This window comes from Eulemur rufifrons, chromosome 16 (genome assembly GCF_041146395.1).
Source record: "Eulemur rufifrons isolate Redbay chromosome 16, OSU_ERuf_1, whole genome shotgun sequence".
NCBI lineage: Eukaryota > Metazoa > Chordata > Mammalia > Primates > Lemuridae > Eulemur > Eulemur rufifrons.
In genome coordinates this window covers 61,331,700-61,349,645 of record NC_090998.1, presented here as the reverse complement: position 1 = coordinate 61,349,645, position 17,946 = coordinate 61,331,700, and the positions used below count along the sequence as shown (strand labels likewise).

The window sequence follows — 17,946 nt, the reverse complement described above, 5'->3', positions numbered from 1 at the left end:
TGTAAACATCCCCCCAAATACAAAATAACTGTTTTTTCCCCCTTTTTCTAGAGATAGGATCTCACTCTGCCACTTAGGCTAGAGTGCACTGGTATGATCATAGCTCACTGCAGCCTCAAACTTTTGGGCTCAAGTCATCCTCCCATGTCAGCCTGCCTAGTAGTTAAGACTACCAGTGTATACCATGCCTGGATAATTTTTCTATAAATAAAACTGACAAATCTTTAGTAATCTTAGAAAAAAGAGAGAAGACTCAAATAAATAAAATCAGAAATGAAAAGGGAGACATCAGAACTGATATAAAAGACATACAAAGGATCATAAGATATTATTGTGAACAATTATATACCAGCAAATTGGGTAACCCAGAAGAATTGGATAAAATCCTTGACACGTACAACCTACTAAGACTTAAGTATGTAGAATTAGATGATCTTAACAAGTGAATTATACGTAAGGAGATTGAATCAGTAACAAAAAGTCTCCCACCAAATAAAAGCCCAGGACCTGATGTCTTCACTGCTGATTTCTACGAAATATTTAAAGAGGAACTAATGCCAGTTCTTCTGAAATTCCTCCAAAAAATCAAAGAAGAAGGAATACTTTCAAACTTATTTTATAAGATCAGCAACACCTCGACACCAAAGCCAGACAGAGACACTTCAAAAAAAGAAAATTAGTCCAATATCTATGATGAACATAGATGTAAACATCTTCAACAAAATACTTTCAAACTGAATTCAACAGCACATTAAAAAGATCATTCACCATCATCAAGTGGGATTCATCTCAGAAATGCAAAGATGCTTCAACACACATTAATCAATAAATGTGACACATCACATGAACAGAATTAAAGATGAAAACCATATGATCATTTCAATAGATGCAGAAAAAGCATTTGACAAAATCCAACATCATTTCATGATAAAGACTCACAAAAATTTAGGTATAGAAGGAGTATACCTCAACACAATAAAGACCATATTTGACAAACCCACAGCTAATGTTATACTCAATGGAGAAAAGTTGAATGCTTTTTTCTCTAAGATCTTGAACAAGGCAAGGATTTCCGCTCTTACCACTTCTATTCAATATAGTGCTTGAGGTCCTTGCTACAGCAATTAGGGAAGAGAAAGAAAGAAAATGCCTCCTAATTGGAAAAGAAGAAGTTAAATTGTCCCTGTTTTGCAGATGACATGATCATATATATAGAAAAACCTACAGACACTAGCAAAAAACTGTTAGAATAAACAAATTCAGTAAAGTTGCATACAATAAACATACAAAAATCAGAAGAATTTCTATATGCTAATAGTCAAATATCTGGAGAAAAATCAAGAAAACATTCACATTTATAATAGCCACCAAAGCAAGAAAATAAAAGACTTCAGAATAAATTTAACCACTCTATACTACCCAAAGTGATCTACAGAGTCAATGTAATCCCAATTAAATTACCAACATCATTTTTCATAGATATAGAAAAAATAATTTTACGCTTTGTATGGAACCTGAGAAGACCCTGTTCAGCAAAAGCAATTTTAGGCGATAAGAACAAAATGGGAGGTATTAATTTACCAGACTTCAAACTATACTGCAAAGCTGTGGTTATTAAAACTGCATGGTATTGTATTGGTACAAGTACAGGGACACAGACCAGTGGAACACAACAGAAAATCGACATATAAAACCATCCTCATATAGCCATCTAATCTTTGACAAAGCAGAAAAAAAATACTCTGGGGAAAAGAATCCTTATTCAATAAATGGTGCTGGGAAAACTGGATAGCCACATGTAGAAGACTGAAACAGGACCCACAGCTTTCACCTCTCACAAAAATCAAATCACGGTGGATAACAGACTTAAACCTTAGGTGCGAAACTATTAGAATTCTAGAAGAAAATGTGGGAAAGACTCTTATAGACATTGGCCTAGACAAAGAATTTATAAAGAAGACCCCAAAGGCAATCACAGCAACAACAAAAATAAATGGGACCTGATTAAATTAAAAAGCTTCTGCACAGCCAAGGAAACAGTCACGAGAGCAAACAGACAACCTACAGAATGGGAAAAAATTTTTGCATGCTACACATCCGATAAAGGACTGATAACTAGAATCTATTTAGAACTCAGGAAAATCAGCAAGAAAAAATCAAACAACCCTGTCAAAAAGTGGGAAAAGGACATGAATAGAAATTTTTCAAAAGAAGACAGAAGAATGGCCAATAAACATATGAAAAAATGCTCAGCATCTCTAATCATCAGGGAAATGGAAATCAAAACCACAATGAGATATCACTTAACTCCAGTGAAAATGGCCTTTATTAAAAAGTCCCATAACAATAAATGCTGGCGTGGATGCAGAGACAGGAACACTCATACACTGCTGGTGGGACTGCAAACTAGTGCAACCTCTGTGGACAGCAATATGGAGATACCTTAAACAGATTCAAATAGATCTATCATTCGATCCAGCAATCCCATTACTGGGCATCTACCCAAAAGAACAAAAATCATTCTATAAAAAAGACATCTGCACCCAAATGTTTATAGTAGCACAATTCACAATTGCAAAGATGTGGAAACAAACCAAGTGCCCATCAATACATGAGTGGATTAATAAAATGTGGTATATGTATACCATGGAGTATTACTCAGCTATAAGAAATAATGATGATATAGAATCTCTTATGTTCTCCTGGATAGAGGTGGAACCCATTCTACTAAGTGAAGTATCCCAAGAATGGAAACATAAGCACTACATGTACTCACCAGCAAATTGGCTTCCCTGATCATCACCTAAGTGCACATTTGGGAATAACACTAATCGGGTGTCGGGCAGATGTGGGGGCTGGGGGGAGGGGACGGGTGTATACCTACACCTATACCTACAGTGTGATGCACACTGTCTGGGGAATGGACACGCTTGGAGCTCTGACTTGGGGGGGTGGGGGGGCAAGGGCAATATACATAAGTTAAACTTTTGTACCCCCATTATATGCTGAAATAAAAGAAAGGGGGGAAAAAGAATAAATTTAATCAAGAGGGTAAAAGTTCTCTACACTGAAAACTATAAAACATTGATGAAAAAAATTGAAGCAGATACAAATAAATGGAAAGATAGTTCATGTTCATGAATTGGAAGAATTTATATTGTTAAAATGTCCATATTACCCAAAGTGATCTACAGATTCAACACAATCCATGTCAAAACACCAACTAAATTCTTCACAGAAAGAGAGAAAACAATCCTAAAATTTGTATGGAACCACAAAAAGACCTGAATAGTAAAAGCAATCTTGAAAACAATGCTGGAGGCATCACACTACCTGACTTAAAAATATACTAGAGAGCTATAGTAACCCAAACCAGGATGGTACGGGGATAAAATCAGACTCATATACCAATGGGACAGCATAGAGTGCCCCCAAATAAACCCATTTCTAAGGGACCATCAATGGATGAATGGATAAGGAAAGTGTGGTGTATATACACAGTGGAATACTATTCAACTATAAAAAATAAAATCCTGTCATGTACAACAACAAGAATGAACCTGGAGGATACAATGCTATGCGGAGTAAGCCAAGCACAAATGACAAATATTGCAGAATCTCATTCCTATGTGGAATCTAAAAAAGTTGATCTCATAGACAGAGAAAGTAGAATTGTGTTTTTCAGTGGCAGAGGTGGTTGGGGGGAAGGGGGGAAGATTTTGGTCCATATGTATAAAATTTCAGTTAGACAGGAGAAATAAGTTCAAGAGAACTATTAGACAACATGATGACTATCATAAAAATATATCTGTATTCTTGAAAAAAAGCTAATAGAGTGAATGTAAAATGTTCTCATCATAAAAATAACTATGTGAAGTGGTATGTATGTGTGAATTAGCCAGATGTGTTAATTCCACAATGTATATATACTGCAAAACATCATGTTTTACATAGTAAATACATAGAATTTAGTGTGTCAATGTGAAAATAAAATTAAAAATGTTAAATACCACTGAGAGGACTTAGTGCTACACTTATCCAAATAAACTAAGGGCATAACCTTTTTTGTTATGACAACAAAGAAAATTTTAAAAACTACAAAAGATTTTAAAATGTAGACAAATGAATGGCAGAAAATAAAACTTACAATATTGGGAAAGTAAATCTTACCTTTAGTTTAGGAATAATCTTTGCAATGAAATAATTTTATAAATACAAATCCAAAATAGCTACAGTACAACCCATAAACATTAATATTCTTGACAGAAACAGATGTTGAAGAAGATAAAAAGGAACCTACCTACATTAAATACAAGATGCAGATGTTTTTTATAAACTAGATTTTCATTTACAGGATATATTTAAAGATATTAAGACTATTCTATTTGCAAGAATATTTTATTTTATATTGGAATACTACCATTCCAATAATAAAATATTAAATGTAAGTGTATAGTGTGTTAAGAGGTGTTCTGCTTTCTTTCTAATGGATAATGTGATTTTGAATTATTTTTTAATTCAAGTAATAATAAAGAATACTCACATGGAATTTTATGCAACTCATTCATGAACTTCTCCTTCAGCTTAGAAAAGGCATCTTCCTTTCCTTCTCCAGGACTGGCTGGCTCTGTGGCATTATGTGGTAGAACAGTCGCAATGGTGGTGACTGGCGGGGCTGCCAGGGCCTCATGATGACTCTCGCTCACCATTTTAGGTTCAGGTGAAACTGTGAGGGGAAGGAAGCCAAGAAAGAACAATTCAAAATGGCTTTACTGACCCTACAGCAAAGGATAACTAGAGATGAAAAAACATCACAGGTTGCACCTGCTCCCTGAGAAAACAGTCTATCATTAGCATATTACTTTGTGTTGGTTCATGAAATATTTATGGAACCACAGTGAGTGGAGAGTTCTTCCCCAGAAGGTAAGACTGCACAGCATCCCCTCCCAATGATACTATGTAAACTGTCAAATCTATTAGTTATTTATACAGCCAATTATTTGCCGTGTAGGTTTAACTTCTAACCCAAATCTTACTGAAATGTGTGTGAAACAATTGTTGACAACATACAGGCTCTATATGCTAAACATTTCATATTTTCTTTTTTTTTTTTTTTTTTTTTTTTTTGAGACAGAGTCTCACTTTGTTGCCCAGGCTAGAGTGAGTGCCATGGTGTCAGCCTAGCTCACAGCAACCTCAAACTCCTGCGCTTAAGCGATCCTACTACTGCCTCAGCCTCCCCGAGTAGCTAGGACTACAGGCATGCACCACCATGCCCGGCTAATTTTTTTCTATATATATTTTAGTTGTCCATATAATTTCTTTCTATTTTTAGTAGAGACGGGGTCTCGCTCTTGCTCAGGCTGGTCTCGAACTCCTGACCTTGAGCGATCCACCCGCCTCGGCCTCCCAGAGTGCTAGGATTACAGGCGTTGAGCCACCGCGCCTGGCCAACATTTCATATTTTCTAAAAGGAAAAAAGTGATAAAATATTTGTAATGGAAATGTTGATAAATTATAGCATACAAAATGTTAGTGACTTTTGAAATGGTTAAAATGGTTATAATATTGATACTCTAAAATGTCATGAACATTATACAGATATTGGCTCTTGAGTCTTATTGATGGTAAGTCTTCCACTTTTTTGACATATATTGTAGACAATACTCTGATCAATAATTCACTTGTCTTGCTGGGTAATTTTTTTAAAGTCACTGTAAATGTGGCATGATTGACCATATATATATCAAGGTGCTGATGATGAAACATGACTTGTTTAATTATTTTAATTCATTTAGCTTGATATTATTGAATTATTTTGTTAGTTTATTGAATTAGGTAAGTATTTATTTACCCCCAAAATACTCAAAAGCAATCCTTAAGGTAGGCAATGAAAACATTTTAGCCTTGAATTCAGAAGACATCAGTTCTCATCCTCTTCGCTAGCAAAATAAATTTTGAAATGGCATTTGACCTCTTAATATATCCACCTTCTGAGATATGAAAAAATGAACCCTGTTCTTCCTAGATTTTCTTAGCATATGTGAAGGTACAGATGTAAGGAAGGCATTCTAAAGGGGTAGAAATGAACTCACATTCTCCATTCTAAAACTATTCTGTAATTTATAATTTTATTGTATAAGATTTCAGGCTGTTCTGATGAGACAGTGAACATGATTTGTGGCAGAAATAGATAAATATAAATAGGTCTGGACAGGACTTAATTTCACAGTCTCAACAGGACAGTTGATGGACTTACAAAGACCTTTGATCTGTAAAGAAGTAGAGATAACCAGCAAACAGATAAAAATTTTTTTCATAAAATTCAAAACTTTGTGACTTAATTATGCATACTTACATATTTAGTGAAAGTGCAATTAAAGGTAGAATAATCTCAGATGTATGGGATTATTATTAATAATAAAACCTAAATCAAAACCTAGAGATTTGGGATCTCCTGGAAGGAGATCATGGCTGAGGCTAATATATATACGTAGTCAATTTTTATTTTATAATTGATTAGTTGTAATTTTCCACTAGTAGTTACTAACATAATCCTTAAGGGTAGAATTGGACAGATACGCGTTCAGATCTTCTTTCTTTCTTTCTTTTCTCTCTCTCTCTCTCTCTCTCTGCCTCCCAAGTAGCTGGGACTATAGGTGTGTACTACCACACCTGGCTAATTTTTCTACTTTTGTAGAGATGGGGTTCTCACTTTTGCTCAGGCTTGTCTTGAACTCCTGGGCTCAAGTGATCCTCCCGCCTCAGCTTCCCAAAGTGCGAGGCTTATAGGTGTGAGCCACCACACCCAGCCTCAGATCGTCTTAGTCAGTTTCTTCATTTGTAAAATGAGGATAATCAGACCAAATATGTAAGATTTTTATGAGTACAAAATGAGGTAATCTATGCAAAGAACTTTGTGTAGTGTCTGGCACATAAATTTGTTCCATTAATCCACTGATCAATTGATCCATCCATCCATCCATCCATCTCTAATAGCACTTGACAGCCCAGAATTTTCCACAGTGTGGAAACTTTTTATTTTTTTCTTTTAATTCAAGGTCTCTTCCCAGAAGCTTTTTCTGATTTTCTGATTTTGTTTAGCTTAGGAACCTGTCTCCCTGCAAAAATCTGAAGTCCTATTTGCACTGTTGGCACATCTTGGGTGAAACTATTGATATTGGTGATGCCATAACTTTTGTATTTCATTGAGTCAACCAGACCAAAATTATACACACACAGATGTAGTACAGAAATATTCAAGAAATGAATTTGTTTCTCTGCTATGAGGATCATCAGACATGATACACATTATTACTGATCTCTATAGGATAATTGAAGGTATTTGAGGAATTATGGTTTACTGTGGGATTTAAAGGAAATGATCGAGTTAAATAAAAGAGCTAAATACAATAGTGCCATCATTACTTAAGAGGCATATTGTCTGTGTTTCTTCTTAATTTTTGTCCAAGTGGCTACCCAGTTGGTTCTAGTCTTTGTGTATGCAAATCAATGGGTCCTCCTTTGCCATTGGGGTCGTTAAATATTTTTCATGTTACTCTAGCTTATCATGGAATACAAGACATTTCTATATATAATTTGAATGATATAAAAGACTGTAGGAACAATAATATTTTTGCTAAATAGGGTCAAAATTTAGAAATGTCTTTCAAGTTATTTTTTTTTAAGAGGACAAAGAATGTTTCTATAACTTCCAAGAACGATCCTCTTTAAACACAAGGTATCCTTGGTCAGTAAAAAAAGCTATAAGCTTTTAACTTTTATCTGTCAATGACATCATCTCTACAATTTCTGATTTTTTTAAAATCAAGAAAAGATAGTAATATAGACAAGGCTCTTTTTACCTAGTGCATACCACTGTAAAAGTTTAGAAAAATGTTTTATAAAATATAAAAATATGGATAATTGAGGATTTAATATACTGACAAAGGAAGACATTGATTCCTTAACATTTTATTTTTATTCCTTTAAATCTTAAGAGATATACTGCTTGTAAATAACATAACTAAAAGTAGTTACTTGGTTCTTGAAAATTCATATTTATACAAATAAAATGCTTATCAAGAAACATCATTTTATGGGTGGAAAAACTAGCTGATTATTCAGTCCCGGCTAATGTGACGACTTTATATTCTTTTATGTAATTTAGCAAATACAGCATTGTTTGCTTTGTTACAGTCTGAGTGTCACGCCGAAAAATCATTAATCTGCCATTCTGCTTCTATAAAACTTGCTCCTGCTTGCTACCCCCAACACAGAAATTCCTAAGTGACTACAACACCCATGTTCTGCGTAAAATGATTACAGCCCCCAAGTTTTGCGTGAAGCTATTCCGACACTCATGTTTTGTGTGAACAAGATATGGCCCAGAGCCCAAACTGCCCAGATCCTGTTACACCAAAGATAAGAAAATGATGTAACGCTTACTCAAGGCTTTTTGTACATGTGCTTGCTCAATCTTAATAATTTTCCATCCACAAACTTACAATATAAAAACTTTCTGTTTCAAAGGCTCACTGCTGCTTCTGTGCCGCCTTTGGGCGGTGCAGAAGGTAGTCACTGGCCAGCTAATAAAGACTCCTGATTTGGCTCAATTCAGTCTTTAGGTGGTCATTTCTCGCATCTCAGACCATAACAGCTTGTTCAGGAAAAAATTAGGTTCCACTCAAATTTTATAAAATAACAGCTAACAGTCGTCGAGGAACTGGTTAAGTGGTTTAGATTTATCAAAGTATATAATAGTTCTCATATTACTTCCATGGGATATGTACAATTATCATGCATTTCATAGGTGAGGAAATGAAGGCATAGGAAGGTTATGCAATTGGTCCAAAGTCATATAACAGTAATAGTGGAGTTGGGATTTGAACCTAGATGTCTTAGCCACTATAGTAATTAAGAGACTTGCAAGTCATGAAGACAAGTATATACTGATATCATAGTATACCTAGAGATGGAATTGAAATCTTCCATGGAGCAATTTGACATAATTTTCTCTGACTATGCTCATTGTCTACAATTTAACTGAAGCTCTCTCTCTTTAACTTTTGTATAGTAAGATGATACTAGATGCTTTTAGCAGTTATTGAAAAGATACAGCTTAGCTGGATCAAGCCAATTGGCTCTCAAAACGTTTTTTATAGAAGACACAGATAAATAATTTGGAATTTCCATTCTCCATGGCTTTGCTGAAGCTCAGCTCTGAACTCTTGCTGTTTCTGAGCTGCAGGCACCTGACAGAAAATCTAAGCCTGCAACTCAAAGCCCTCTTTTATCAAACTGTGTTCAAACTGTCATTGTTTTGTCACACAGTGAAGCAAAGCTTTAAAATTGATCTATACACAGTTCAGACTGTGGCAAATATGATGATGGAAAATGCTATAGTCTACCAGTTAGAAACAGTATATGAAAAAATAAAAAAATCTAACATGTATTAAGCTCATACTATTAGCCATATATTATAAGCATTTTAAACATATAAGCTCATTTAATGCTCACAAAATCAAGACCCCTTGAGCCAGGCAATATTATTATAATATCTCTCTATTATAGATAAAAAAACTTGCCAAAGGTTGCCTAGCTAGTAAGTGGTGGAGCCAGGTTTTGAATTGAAACAGGCTAGCTCCAGAGTCCATAAAATCCTGCCTCACTAATAAATGAGTAGATAAATGTTGATTGAATGAATAAATTGTGTGCCTGTAAGGTGTCCAAAATTATAGTAGGTGCTTTGAATAATTCTCAAGTGGTTCATTTACCATCTGACTGCCCAGGGACACAGCCGTGTACGCAGATGGTTGAAATCCAATGTGATATATGTTCTTGCAGAAATGATTATGGGCCACTGTACTGATAGAACATAATGCATAGAAAACCATTGAGATTTAAAATATTTGAGTTTAGCAGGGTCTGAAGACTAAGTTTATATGTTAAATATATCTGATATGAAGTACAAAAAGTGGTGATTTGTCTTCTCTTCAAATTCTACCTTCTATTGTATGCCAGTGAATTAATTGCAGACATGAGACAATCATGTCTTCATGGGACATAATTAATGAGACATGAATGAACAGTATCCACAATCTACAAAATAGTAATAAACAAGATTGTATGTTGGTTGTTTACCCAACAACTATTCCTTCCTTCCAATTTAAGATACACTTATTTTTTTCCCAGACAGCTGCTACTCTAGGGAGAATACTTTATCCCCATCTCATGGGCAAATCTTACTAGTCTATATATCAATCATGGAAATCCTATTCTTTTTGCCAATGGTTGGCTTAGGCAAGAGCATATGATTCAATTTGGGCCTGTTGTGATATAAGAGGAAGTTTGTTGGATGATTTCTGGGAAAGTTTTTAGAACTCTTAAAAAGATACAGAGACTCCATGGAAAGCTGGAGGTCTATGCAGGAAAAAAAAAACAAAAACAAAAACAAAAAAAACCCACAAAAAACCAAAACAAAACAAAAAAACAGAAAACACAGAAAAACAACCCAAAGATATACAGAAGAAGCAATGTCTCCTCTGCTGGGTGGTGGTGTGTTTGCATGTGGTACCTGGAACTGTTTGCAGCCATGTTGTGATTATGAGAGAATCTAGTGAAAGAGAAGGCAGATACTTTATGGATGACAGAGACGAAAATTGAAAGTAACATAACCTTCATGATGTTGAGCTGCTATGTTAACCAGCCCTATGACCACCATACCCTGGGACTTTTTGTAATGAAAAATAATGCATTTTCCTTACGGTTTAATTCATTTTTGTTACATTTGCTGTTGCTTGCAGTAGCAAATACTTATGATCTTATTTCTTCAATAACAAAAATAAAATTTATTTTTTTCTATAGGCTTATTTTCTACTACAACTTGCCTTTCTGCTCATACTCGAAGTTTCTTGTGCGGGTCTCTGACTTCTAGGTTTTGATTCCCAATAAGTCTAAGAGATATTCATTACATTTTCTCCTATTCAAAACAGGCCCGTATCTTCCCCACATTCTGTAAATTATGGTGAAGTTCAGTGCACTGCATCCTATGGAGCTAGATAAATACTGAGTTGATCTGAAATATAAAAAAGTTGGTTTCATGATTGGTTTAATCTAATTTAAAAGATTTGAAAGATTTAAAGTACCAATTTTATACATTATAGTCAAATTGAATGCTCTACCTTTTAATGTGTCCATCATTAATCAAAGTGTGTGAGTGAGGGGACGGTGTACAATTACACCTGGATCTACTAGGAGTACTTTAGAATTAAATTAGGGGGTGTCAAAAGATTGGAAAGAATATCTGAAAGGCAGGTACCCTACTGTGATTATTATGAGGCATAGTGTCCTTGTCTTTCTTAGAGGGTTCCTTTTCTTTTGCTTCTTCCCTTTCTGCTTCTCTTATTTGTTTTTGTTTCTTAATAAGAAACAGTTCGTTTTCTCTCTCTCCCACAAATCAAGCTTTAATAGAGTTAGGAATATATTCATGAAGAATTTTCACATTTTCTCTTTCCTCTTGACAAACCCAGATATCACACTACGTTAGGAAAGTGGGTTTAAGAACAGATTTCTTATAAAATGCCATTGAGTCACCATCTCACACTGAGGCATTACTTTGCACATTGTGACAAAAATAACTTTCATAAAAGATCATTATCTGTGGCTTTTTAACTTTTACTTTCATTTTGGCCAATGGCTGAACTTCATGCCATTTCTCTCTGAGTGGCTCAATATAAGACTGATGAATATGCCACAGTTTGCATCTTAGATCTTCAAAGAAAGAGTTTAGAAAGAATATAGTGTCTGGTTTGAAGTATGATCTGTAAATACCCTCTTATTTGCATCATAAGCAGGCATGCTGGCTTACTGACTAGTGAAATATATGGAGCCAAATTGACTTTTCATTTTATATTCAGTTATTATAGACACTATAATTTATCAATATGAAGTCATTCTACTAGCAGTTGGCTCATCTTTTTAGACTTTTTCCATACTTACTGATCAATAACTTGATATTATGACATATTAAAAGAAAACTAAAATGTTTATCTAAAGTACTTATACTGAGCATGCCAAACTTCCTCTTTCAAAGTTGTTAAATAAATGTTTTTATTCTCAAAATGCCGTACTATTATAATTTTTAAATATTCTTAAGTAGAAATCATTTCTACCTTATTGTAAAGCAACAAATATGGGGAGGATTTGCACCTTTTCCTATTGTGTAGCTCAAGATGGTTGGTGACTAGAATGCTAAGTTTTTTTCATCAATCCAGTTATAAACTATGATGTATTTATTTGCTGGGAGAAAATATGTTTACATTTAATCAGATTTTTTTTCTTCCATGCCATTAATATGAAACTGCTTTTCCTTAAAACAGGTAATATAAGTAGTTGAATCTCCATCAATATCCAACTGGCTATGGAGACATTTCTGAATGAGGGCACATTACTATAAATTCATAACTGAATACATTACAGAAAAATTAGCATTTTACTAAGATAACAAGTTTACTGATAGCATGAATAAAATATGAGTGTTGATTTTAATCAACTAAAAGTCACCCTGCATTATAGAAAGTGAAATATAGAACAAAATAGGAGATATGACTTAATAAAATTCTACTTGTTTACCAGAGGTTTTGTTTATAGAAATCACTCAGGAACTTTTGCAATCAAAGACAAAATCAACAGGGAGAGACAAAAACCCCAAAAGATTGTGTCAGAATTCTGTGCTTTAAAAAAGAAAAAAAGAAAGAAAGAAAAAAAGCAGGAATACTAACAAAGAACTATTAAAATATCTGGAGTAAAACTATAAAATCAAACTGAAATATATGAGAAAGAGTTTTAAAAAGGCAATTTAAAGTCAGAGAATTTTCCATGCTAGAAATAGAAAGAATAGTCAAAGTATCTCTCTACTAGAGAGTTTGAAGCTGCAAAGTTAAAAATAATAACAACATACCTAAAGGAAGAATAATTCATAATGAAATATAGGAATTAGGATATAACTAAAGTGTAAAATTCATGAAAGGGAGGGAACCTTTCATGAGGGCTGTGGTACAGTTAAGGGAGCCCCTTGGTGAGCATATGTGAGCTCTAGCATGGCTGACTTGAGAGGGATCTTACTTCTGACACCTGTCTTTTCTCAGTTACAAAAAGAAAGAGCAAGTCACTTGTATTCCAAGTCAGTATTTCCTCATTTGTTAAAAAGTACATACTCAAAGTTATTAAGGAATTAGTTAACATAATAAGCACACAACATAATAAGCACATAGTAGTTAATAATTGTGGTAATGTAATGTTAATAATAATTTTGTCTTCTTGTAGCAAATATATTCCTATTACAGAATTAGATGCAAGCAACTCCTACTCTGACTCCAAGAAGGTTATATAACATTATTCAACACATACATTTCTCTATCAGGAGAGAATGCATTGACATAAACAATTATTGGCATTCTGGTTTATACATTAGTGCCTTGTGAATTGGTTAGTGTGAGTCATACCAAAAGATGACTTTCAAAACAATTTCTTGAAGGTCAAATCCTGGAATATAACCAACTTTTTCTGTCTGCCTCTTTACATCACTAACCTTTCATCTTGTAACAACATCAATTAGAATCATAAAGAAATGAAAATATTTTTGTTCGATTCTTGATGGAAGCTATTCATCTTTCTCTATGGAACAGGATCTAAGTATATTTTCAGATCTATCAAATTTTAAATAAAATGGTAGCTGCTGCCAAAGGAATTTTTCAGGATTCTGTGTGAAGCTAGAATTCCTGAAGCTCACTGGCTCTGGTAAGGCTTGGCAGGACGCTCAGAGGTTGTCAACTATGTACAAAACCAGACCTCCAGAAAGTACATACATGGAAATCATCCTTATCTAACATGAGCAATTCCACTACAGCTGCCAGGAACATTAGCCTGAAAAACCATGAGGCTTTTAGAGGATCTGGGGCATCATAAATGAAAAAAGTGAAAAATTACAAGAATCAGAAAGAGCCAGCAAGGGATCTGAGGATGACTACATGGAACAACTGTCTGATCCATGTGATAATGCTCTGATTCCAAAATACATTTCCTTGATTTTTTTTTTTTTTTTCACCTTTTCACTATTTGTACAGGTTGATGAATCACCAGTTGGATATTTGTAGTACAAAAAAGTCCCCTTTACCAAAGGCAAATGTGGCATGGAGAGCAGGCAGGTTATGTTACTGAATTACGTAGACTAGTCCAGTTATGAACTGGATAAGAGCATGGGCACGGAAGCTAGGAAGTCTATAGTTGAATCTTATGTTGATTAATCTCAGTGACTGGTATGAATTTCTTCTAAATTGGGCAAGTCTCCTTGCCCAGTTAGCCTCTTCTCTGAATGGAAGTGTTGACTGGGAGCTTGGTATACAGGCTTATGGTGAATGGATGAACAGGCTTTCCTTCTAGATGCCTGGGCAGGTAGCATAGGTAGGTTAGGAATTCCCTCACTTTTTAAGGCAAGGAAGGAATTTCTCTGGATGTGAACTGTATTTTCTTTCTGGCAGAGGGGCTATTCCTACTCTTCCTCTTTATATCCTTTTGGGATTTGGAGGACTTTTCTGTGCTTCTCTTTCATACTAAATCCTCCCCACATTACTCGGAGAGCTCTCATGGTGGCTCTGAGTACCTCTATGTAAACTGGAGCCAGTTGTCCAGCTGTGAGTAGACAAATCTCTATTAATAAATTACTCCATTGCAATTACTCTCCAGGCAGAAATCCTTCGGCGATTTGATAGAATATCAAGGGCCAGCTGGGGAAAATAGCTCCCCTCTCTAGAATACATTTCTCTCAAGCCTTCCTAGGTTGTAGTTTTCTCAGATCTGGTGTTTTTATTAGTTATTATAAAATACTTTCAATATTTTGGAAACATCTCAGAATTTCTGATTCATTAAGGTACTTTCGTGTTGTCCAGAGTTTTATGTCCTTCACCCTTTTCATCTCTTTTCTACCATTTCGATAGCTTTTGGAAGGAAGCATAAATAATCTCTTGTGGTTAATATGCTACCAGGAATAGAAATCCTATTTCTATTAGACAATTCTAATAAAAACATTTTATGCTCCCTTTTCCTTAAACATGTAAAAAGCTCCCACCTTTTTGTATTATTGAAAAAGAGAAAAGATCAGAGCTTTTATGCATTATTGCATTTCTAAAATTATATCATGATTACCTGCTTGTACACCCATTTCGTCCATCAGCCACTTCAGCTCCTTGAGTTTTGGGACAGGGTCTTATTCATATGTAAATTTGCAATACTCAGCACTATCACATATGGAATTTGATGGTGCTTATATATTTATATTGGTATAAACTAATATTGCATTACTGTAAGGTAGTAAAACATATAAATATAGGGAATTTAGGTGAATTTGTCCATAATTCTTCATTTTTCTCTGGTGCCATGAGTAGGCTTTGGATGCATTTCTGGGTTTTGCATGTTAGATCAGATTAAGTTTAATTTTGGAGAGAACTAGTATTTGGAGAGGTGATAGGGCATTTCAAAAGTGAGAATGGAAGCCTGCCTCAAAGCCTGAGTGAACAGAAAGCCTACATGATATTGGGCACACATTGTTACTGAGCCTTTTTCATCACAAAATGCTGACAGTGGAGAGAGAGAAGGCAGCTGGTAGAGAGAACACAGACATAAAGCATTCAGCACTGAAAGAGGGGAACATGTAGCTGCAAAATCATGCTGTTATTCATGGTAACAAGGAAGGAATCCAGCCAGCATTTTGCAGAGCGTGTTAGAGAGAGGGAAAGTCTCTGCGGAAATCTGCTGATTAAGATGGAACATTGTAGAAGTTCATCAGCAGAGACTGAATTGAATTGAATCGGTTGTGAATGAGAAACAGCCTTCTGGGAAGAGGGAAGAGGTAAGAATGGTGTGGCCTTAAAGAGGATCAAAAGAATTTAGACAGCAGCAGGAGTCTCCACTGCCCTTGAAACTTCTTTCTTGGCCATGCTGCTGAAAGATTATAACCACTTCCTCAGGGAAGAAAGTCTGGAAATCAAGATCAGAATGTCGATTGATATCAGAATGTCAATGTACAAGGTTTGTAGTTCCAGAAATTCATGCAGGCTTCGCTTTCTTCATGCCTGTCTCCATGACGTCTGTGTATTTTCTGTTACATATATAATTTAGGCCCGAGTCTTCTGCTATCATCAACCAGATTGAAAGAAAATGACTGAAGTCTTTAAATTTAAGTGTTTTCTTTATGAATAGGAATGAAGGAGAGAAAAGCTGTAGGAATTTCTTTCCGCATGATCATTCTGTCATCTTGCACACTTACATCTTGTTTCCCAAAGCTTTTATCTATATCTCTACTCCCCTGACACTTCCGGCCATAGACATTTATGCTACTGCATAAGACAAAAAGCTCATATAAAATTAATATTCGACTTGATTTAGGCATGAAATTCTAATACCATCCAGAGAGGGCTCATGCTGCTTCAAAATAATTTTTAGTGTAATTCTACAAATCAAGAAACTGATTTTATCAATAAAATAGTTGTTTCTTGTGTATTGCATAAAATCATTTATATTAAAATATTTGACTACTGCCAAATTGATGTCTTTTAGAGAGCTTCGAAACAAAAGAACTGTAAAGATTAACTGTGAAACATTTTGCATTACAAAGAATGATAAAACAAATTAGAATATTAGCAAGAGAGCAAAGCAATACTGACAAGTTCACTTTGGTATTTATGGGTCATTTCTGAATTAATGATTTTTTTACACTTTTCTAGCAATTGATGGATTTTTTCCCCCTCTGGTCCCGATTTACTTATTCATTAACTAAAGGGATTAGTAAAATTAACTGGAACACAAAAGTTGATGTAAGTACTAAAACACCAAAGATAAGGAGCTGAGAATATCAATTTGCTTTCCCTCCTAGTTAATTCCTAGAATTAAATTACAAAATGGAATTTTATAACAAATTTCTACAAGATTTTTCCAGAAAGGTTAGGAAAACTTGCAGTAGGTAAGATGAATTCTTTCTCATTTTGGTCTAGAAATGGATTTAATATTTAGAATTAACTTTCTCTGTTAGTATTACATTGTTTTTCTGGGTGATAGTGATGTTTTATTTGCCTTCCTTATGCCTTAGCAGTTTTATTTGTATCCAGAGAGTTTTTTAGCAAGAAATTATTTATTCATCAAAGTAACAGTGTTGCCTTTTAAGAAATATAAATTTTCTCTAAGGGATTAAATTTGAGTCACTCTAGAACACTTCTCTCAGACGGTGTGGGTTTTAAATAGTATACACATACACATGTTAACATCAGTATTCCATTTATTCCTCTACTGAAGTCTGAACAAACTAGTAGATAATGTGAAACTGATCAGGGATTTACTTTCTGGGCTTAGGGAGCTTTGATCATTATATAGGCTAATCTCTAAACTCAAAACTTGATGGAATTATGGCTTTAAACTCCTTCATATATTTTGCTTTAAAAGAAATATGATTTGTATTAAAATTCTTGGACATTTTCCTTTTTTCACTGTTTTAAATGAAATGTTCTTGACTATTTTTATTCCTTTCTTTCTGCTTTCTCAGTCCCCAGACCAGTGGGACCTCAGTTTCTTGTCAGGCTCAGCCCCTCACATCTTTCTGCATCAGATGTAACTTTGAGTTCACTTAGAGCGAGGCTATCACCCTTGGTCCACCCTGAATTTTATACCCTGATTTGCAACAAACACTAAATCAAGAATTCTGTATGACCTGAGGACCCCATCAAATTGTATTACTTCAAGTTGACTCATATTTTCTTGTCTGCAGGTTCATCAATCTCATAAATCTTAAAATATTCCTATGCATTACATTTACTAAGTACAAATACCGATAAAAATGGACTCCAAAGAAGGCATCAGGTTACACTGAATATTTTGTCCCCCAGTTTCCAACCTAAT

The 17,946-nt window shown here is 34.7% G+C and overlaps 1 protein-coding gene across 2 annotated transcripts in view; it reads right to left on the bottom strand.

Moving 5' to 3' along the window:
* Window positions 1–4,709, bottom strand: part of SYT1 (synaptotagmin 1) — a 198,552-nt gene extending 193,843 nt beyond the window's left edge. For both annotated transcript variants that reach the window (XM_069490422.1, XM_069490423.1), the window contains exon 1: window positions 4,544–4,709. In XM_069490422.1, coding sequence (XP_069346523.1) covers window positions 4,544–4,709 — 166 coding nt within the window. The remainder of the gene's footprint in view (window positions 1–4,543) is intronic.
* Between the last annotated feature and the right edge of the window lie 13,237 nt (window positions 4,710–17,946).